The 7,199-nt window shown below is 36.8% G+C and overlaps 1 protein-coding gene across 1 annotated transcript; it reads right to left on the bottom strand.

Moving 5' to 3' along the window:
• Positions 1-1,520: 1,520 nt before the first annotated feature.
• Positions 1,521-6,798, bottom strand: LOC124411294 (arginine kinase). The gene is made up of 4 exons (XM_046890354.1): positions 6,441-6,798; positions 4,942-5,316; positions 3,460-3,657; positions 1,521-1,692 (listed from the first exon to the last, which is right to left on the bottom strand). Exons 1-4 carry the CDS (start codon positions 6,783-6,785, stop codon positions 1,543-1,545), a joined length of 1,068 nt encoding a protein of 355 aa, XP_046746310.1. The 5' UTR covers positions 6,786-6,798; the 3' UTR covers positions 1,521-1,542.
• Between the last annotated feature and the right edge of the window lie 401 nt (positions 6,799-7,199).

Below are 7,199 nucleotides of genomic sequence, written 5' to 3'. Positions count from 1 at the left end.
TCTAATACTCAAGCCATTCATTTTGTGGTAAATAAGTTTTTGCAACTCAATTTCGAAAAATCTCTGTCTAGATAAAGTTATTTACCTATTTTTTTACTTTGTTCCGTCACGTCGACAATTTTTATCCTCAATCTAGAGCATGTTTATAAATTTGTAGGGCGAGTTTACATGCAATTCCTACTGCTTAAAATTCGAATTAGCATAGGAGCTTACACAATACTTTGTTGTCCAATTTTCCATTTATCCCAAGCACAATCCTTTTCATATTTTAGTTTTTATCTACCTGATCACACCAAAGGAACAACCAATCCAAACCAAGAAAAACTTTTCTATAGCATAAAGTGTGGATTCGGTAAAAAAAACGATAATCATATAAGGTTGATTAGATGTATGTCTTTTTATTTGGTGTGTTCAATTTATTTGGCTGGTACATAATGCGGTGACGGCTTACACTGAAGCCTCGCGAGTGTACAAAAACGTCGGTCAAATCTTTAGTCAAATCACAACTAGATTCAATCCGGCACTTGCTAAGCGCCTGTGATCGCAGTACAATAATGGTGTATTATACCTACATAGACGAACAATTTTCTATACGCATGCGTCTGCTAGACCGATCAAACACCGTTACACCAGTGTAATTTACACCCAACAATAACAACGGTTTATTAAAATCACAATATACGTTTTTCGTCTGCACTGGTTTGTCGTCTGCACGGTGACGAATATTTTATTATAGCACGTAACAATAATAAAAGCGAAGAAAAAAAAAACAACAACAACAAGTCGATAATGTAACAGCATCTGGTGCCCTGAGGAATACTGCATTTCAGGTGTGTACAATGTAGGTACATCGTTATATAATACCTCATACATAGGTCGATAGTATATACCAGGCTCTTTGTGATTTTCAATTCGTTACAACATATAAATATGAATACTGACCATGCGATGTAGTTTGTATTGTTATAATACATAAAATTGCTAAGCATCTCCGTACTTGTTTCAGTATTTAATCTCTCATTTTTTGGTATACGTTGTGTATATATATATATATATGTATATATATATATACTAATTAAAAGGAACTACGATAAAGATGATATAATTAATAATAATAACAGTAATAATTATTAATAACGATACGGTAATTTAACGTAGTAGTCGTACGATTAAAATAATAATTACAATAATAATATAATATTAATATAGCTGTGTGTTAATTGCTATACATACGTATATTATATATACATACATGTGTATATATATAATATAACGAGACGAAGGGTGGTAATTAGTACGGGGGTAAAAAGCTCTGAACTTTCTTTTACAGAATGCAGCGACCTGTGGGACTGATGGAAGAAATCCAGGGGTTTTCGCTGTTCGCTGTTGTGAAAATTGATCTTCCTGTTTCTTTCTATTCCATGTTGTTATTGCTGTTGTACATGTCCGCGTGAAACAATAGTTATTATTTATGATTTGTTACTTTTCTTTGCTTTAAATATCTTTCTTGTCTTGTCTTGTCTTAACGGAAGGATCGGGTTATTAGAGCTCCTTCTCGATCTTGATAAGCTCGGCGATTCCGTCGTGCATCTCCTTCACGGCGTCGTACTCGGTCAAGCCCATGCGTCGCTTGTTGGAAATGTCGTAGATTCCACCCTCGGCTTCAGTGTGTTCGCCACGAGTACCGCGGACCTAGAAAATAACGGTAAAATATCAAAGTCTCAGTCTGAAGAGAGCGGAAGAAAATCTTATTCAACGATTGTAGATACACAAATTAAAAGATTGATTGCAAAAGAAAATTCTTTGTCGCCATGAATAACATTTTGCAATTCATTAAGATTGTACCAAACGTACAATCCATTTAAAAAAACGTTATAGACAGGGATATGGTGTAACGGAAGTTTGAAACTACAAATGAAAATCACTGAGTTGAATTTAGATGAAACAGACATTTTTTTGCAAAGAACCGTTTTCTGCTTCAATATTTCTGCTTCAGATTTCGAAGAGATCTCAGTTTTAACTCTCTACAATGAAAAAATCGCATCGTTTGAACGATTTTCATGAACTACGGCGGCATATTATAATGCTGAATGAATTCTATGCTTCCGGGTCTTTGACTGGACTGTATATTTGATACATCCTTCAATAGTATCCAAATATAACTTCAAAGAAGATCTCATTGCAGATAAGAAATTACATATATCACTTGTAGGTAAGAGGAAATTTCTTTACCGCGGTGACCCAACTTCTGATCAAACTTACTGAACATTCTATGGCAAAGATATTGATACTTCAAAATTTTGAGTAAATATGGGTTTACATCATGATATCAAGAAATGCGATGTGATAATTCTTCGCTATTACGGAGAGATACTTGTCTGGAAAACTGAAAAATGTCTGGGGATTTTTTACACAATTTAATAAACAATACTTGCGATTTTTTGAACTTCGAATATTCGAACATTTGAATGTGTAATTTCTGGTTTTATTATTAATTGAAATCAACTGTGCATGATTTTTTTCTCGCTTGCTGTGTGCGCTCGGTTATTATTATATATTTCTATATACCAGTCTCAGAAAACCAGAAATCCGAGTGCGCATCCGTCAATAAGTTTTTGATCTGCTCAGACAAGACGACCGAACCTGTCTAATTTCTCCGGCACAAACTGGCAACGTGCGCAAACGTTTCGAGGTTAGGTTAACTTAAATGTATGCCCATTACATTTTGGCTATCTAAAATTCTCGAGGTAACGTAACCTCGATTTCCAATAGCAATTAGAACTCAACTCTGACGTTGGTCTATCTGACAAGCAGACAAAAAAATTGGTGTGAAATAGTTGAATCCGTGGTGTGCCTAGAACTCCTACGACACGCACCTCTCTTCGAGGTCTCAAAGCCTTTAAGTGAGACGTGTACCAACCGTCTAAAAAATCCCTATATTGTTAGGGAATTGATTTTCTGGGGAATGCTACTCTGCTCGTTAATGCGATCATGTATAGTTGTGGTGTGAGTTATTTAAAGTCCCGTTCATTTCGCACCACCGATCTAGGGTATTTTGGCGCGTTGGTACACATCTTACTTAAGTCCAGTCCAACGCGAGAGAGAAACTTTTTTGGAAAAAGAAGCTGCACTCCTAGGCACACCATTTATACTAACGAATCACGTGATTTGGCGCATGCGCATTTGAGTGTTTAGACCTCTAAGCCTGTCACGGTAGATGATACCTAATGATGATATTACCAACAAAGCTAATGTGTATGCAATTCAAACCAAAACTTCGCATCCACTAGTACTCAGAACTCTCTGCTTACCATTCATGACCCAGATATCTAAGAGGTTAGGAAGAAGCCCGATTCCGATCAGAGAAACGCGGAAAAGTCACAGAACTTTGCAAGTTCAAACTGACAGTGAATGATCTTGGTAAAAATTGTCTGGTGAATTCTTGCAGGTTCAGCTTACCTGCAGGTTGAACTTGCTGGCAACTTCCTCCAGCTTAGCTTTGTTGGCGGCCAACTTTGGCACCTTGATGTGTACAGAAGCACGAACCGTGGTGCCGAGGTTTGTGGGGCAGAAGGTCAGGAAGCCGAGACGCTCGTGGTGGGAGAAGGGGATGCGCTTCTCGATGTCATTCACAGCTTTTACGAGACGACGGTAAACCTGGAGAAAACGAAAGACGTATTAGGTGTGACTAAACGCCCAGGTAACCTCATCTTAATTGGACGAAATTCTGTATTCCATTTTGTTCCCTTCTTTCAGAAATTATTGTGTCATTTATCAAAACTTGCAAATCATTTATAAACCGTGAAGGAATGTTCATGCTCTCTTTTCAGGTCGTTCCGTAATCGTTTTTCATATCGATCATCATCGAAATTATGTCAAGTGTTTAGGAATTTCAAAGAGTTAGACCGTAATTTTTCAGATCAAGTGGCTTTATTTATGTTAAATATATACGATTTGATAAACGAGAGGAAATTTTTCATCGCTTGTGAAGATTTTTTGCAATTTCTGAATGTATATTGAAATTGAAGGAATTTAGTAACAACGGTTTTCAACTCAAGTTCTGCACCAACTTTTATTATTTTTATTGGAAACTTTCGCGATTTCCTCGTAAAGTGGTCAAAAGAGATCCACGTAGCATTATTATTATTATTAATGGAATCACGGTTCTTTGGAAATTAAGTCGAAAAAAATTTTCATTGCAAATAATTGCGTGAAATATGAACAATCGTATACGAAATTCGATGTCGACATCGAAAGTCAAATTGCAAAAACATCTGAGGCCTCATGAGGGAGTTTGACGAGTCGGGAATCAATACTTTTTCGCTTATTTAGTACAAGATTGTCACACATTGAAGATTTGTCAAATTTACGTATTATTGACTTACGAGCTTTTCCACAAAATGTAAAAGAAAAATTAATAAAACTGAAATTAAGTATTAGACGGTAGACATCGACTCTTCGTCTTATACCACTTAAAAATAATAAATTTGTCAGATTTCATCCAACGACAGCATATTCTGTTGAGAAGACTATTCTCTATATTTTCACTGACAATAAAACACTTTTTTTATCACGTTGGTATCACGGGGATATTGATTTTCATCAAAGAACAGTAATAGTAAAATGTAAAGAAAACTGTTATCGATAGACTCTGATAGATTTCTAACCTCTGATTAAATCAATTTCAAATGCAAAATCGATACCTGATCTATTTTTTGCAACTTTAGTATCTGTTTGTCATAAATTTTTATGTACGTATTTTTTAAACTTAACGAATCCTCTATGTTTCACTATCTTGTAACGGAGTCAAAAAAAATGTATTGAATTCGGACTCATCAATTTTTTCAATTCCTCTTACACCCTCCCCTCCCCCCCCCCGTATATGACAAATCTTAAGCTGACATCCGGTCGGAAATTTTCATCTCCCAACGTAAAACTCACCTCTCCAAGGTCACCTCCCTGCTGCATGGAAATAATGCGAAGATGGTCCTCTTCGTTGCACCAAACAAGGAAAGTCTTGGCGTCGTTGTGGTAAATTCCACGACCAGTCGGCCAGAATCGGCAAGCGTTTGCGGCCTGGAGGAAACGGTCGCCTTCCTTGAAGAGGAAGTGGTCATCGATCAACTTCTGCTGGACGTCCTTGGCCATTCCGGTTAGTGGGTAGAAGGTACCCTTCAGCTCGCCTTCGAGACCAGACAGGGTGCTGGAAACCTTGTCTTCCATTTCCTTGTACTGGGCTTCGGTCAAGCAAGGGTTGAAGGGGTAACCCTCGAGGGAACGTCCGCACCTCACGCGAGTAGAGACAATGAATTCACCCTGAAATAAGATTTGACGTTAAATATTATAATAACAAGCAAACTTCAATGTATATGAAGCACCATTTTTGAAATTGTGTTAGATTTTTTATTTCAATCTTTAAATCACTTCATTTTTTTTCTTTTTTACTTTATACTATACCTATGGAAAAGAGGACTGACAATTTTTTTGAAAATTTCATTTCAACGTGATCTCTAGACACAAAGTTCTGATAAAATTCCCCCTTAAATTTGTCAAATCATGACTGTAACTCGCAAATGAAACCAGGTTTTATGAAAAGTTTAAACATATGTCTCTTCGGCCTGAATTTTAGATGTGTAGAAGCCATACTACAAGAATCATTGCATCTCGTTGGAATCATTAATTTTTTTCAAGTTTAGGCTAACCAACGTTCGGATCATGATCGTCCTGTTTTATTCTTTTACGAAAAATATCTCGAAAAAAAATTCATGTTATGAAATTTGTAGACGATTAAGATTTGACTTTTTCATCTCTAATAATAGTTGAGAACAATTTTTTTCCTGTTAATAATAATTCGCAGGCGTGACCAGTCTCGTCATTTGTCCCTGCGGATTTCTTAGAGTAAGAAATATTTTTTAATAAATATTTGTTTATAAATTTTTTAGTGTGTAAAATTTTTTTTTCACGACGCGCCGTAGTCTTAAAGAGCTACGTAGTTTATGCCCAACCCCTAGCTCAAGACCGTTAAACAATACAAATTTCAAATATATCGTGAACGCTTTTATTGACTCCTGGAATGGAATTAAAAAAAAGCGACTAAATTCGATCTTAATGTTGGCTAATTTTATGAAAACAATTAAACGGAAATAACTAAATTGCTATATATACAGAATTTATCACGTGTCGAACGCCCAAAACTATGACGATTAGAATTGTTAAAGTACAATCATTTCAAACGTATTTAACCGCGTTAAATATAAATCAATGGAATTTCACTGGTAAGAGTTAACAGTCACCATTTTTTCCAGTGATGCACGTGTGATTGAATCCGAGTGACAATTCACTGATAACAGTGAGATTCCACGGATCAATATTTAAAGTGTGCAGTTCAATTTAATTTTCCGTTACAGGGTAGAAGTAAAATCGCTTAGCGAATGACTCACAGTCGGGTCAAGGTTTCCAAGGGTGTCAACGTCCCCGAAGTTCTTTGGTGGATGTTTGTCGGTCTTCTTGAACCCGGTATGGTAGTCCTCGATGATGGGGTCGAAGAGGTCGGCGAAGACGGTGTATGATTCGGCGTCAGGGGCGTAGATACCAACGCCGGAGTCATGGTTCTCCAATCCGGACTGGATCACGTCGAGCAAAGTGGAGCCGAAGGAAGTCTTCTTAGTCTTGAGCTGGTCGAAGATTTCCTTGGTCAGATATTTCTTCAGCAAAGACTTGCTGTCCGACGCCGCCAATTTGGCGTAGCCTGTCTCAAGTTTGTCCAGCACTGCCTGGTCGACCATCGTGTTTTTCTTACTGCGAAACAATAAAATGCAATTCAATGAATAAATAAACCCTCTCCTCTCAACTGAAAGGAATAAAAATGTCTCATTGATGGTAAAAAGGGTGCTTGCGGTGAAAAGGGAAATTTGGATTGGGAAAAGAGGAGAAAAACAACAAAAAAAAAAAAAAACACGAGGCTCGTGAAAGTATAATTACACTCTTGCACACACGACGCGATCAGGAGAACATATTATATGCGCAGAAAAAATTTACAGCGATAATAATATTGTTCAATAATATATTAGATACGAAAATTATCGGCACTGTTGCAATAATAAAAATGAATTGTGCGAATCTTTCGAGACATTACACTGGTTCTGATCGCTCCGTGAAAAAATCCATCCCTTTGCAAATTTCTACGGCAGTCATGATGT

Source organism: Diprion similis, chromosome 10 (genome assembly GCF_021155765.1).
Source record: "Diprion similis isolate iyDipSimi1 chromosome 10, iyDipSimi1.1, whole genome shotgun sequence".
NCBI lineage: Eukaryota > Metazoa > Arthropoda > Insecta > Hymenoptera > Diprionidae > Diprion > Diprion similis.
This window is presented reverse-complemented; position numbering and strand designations above follow the sequence as displayed.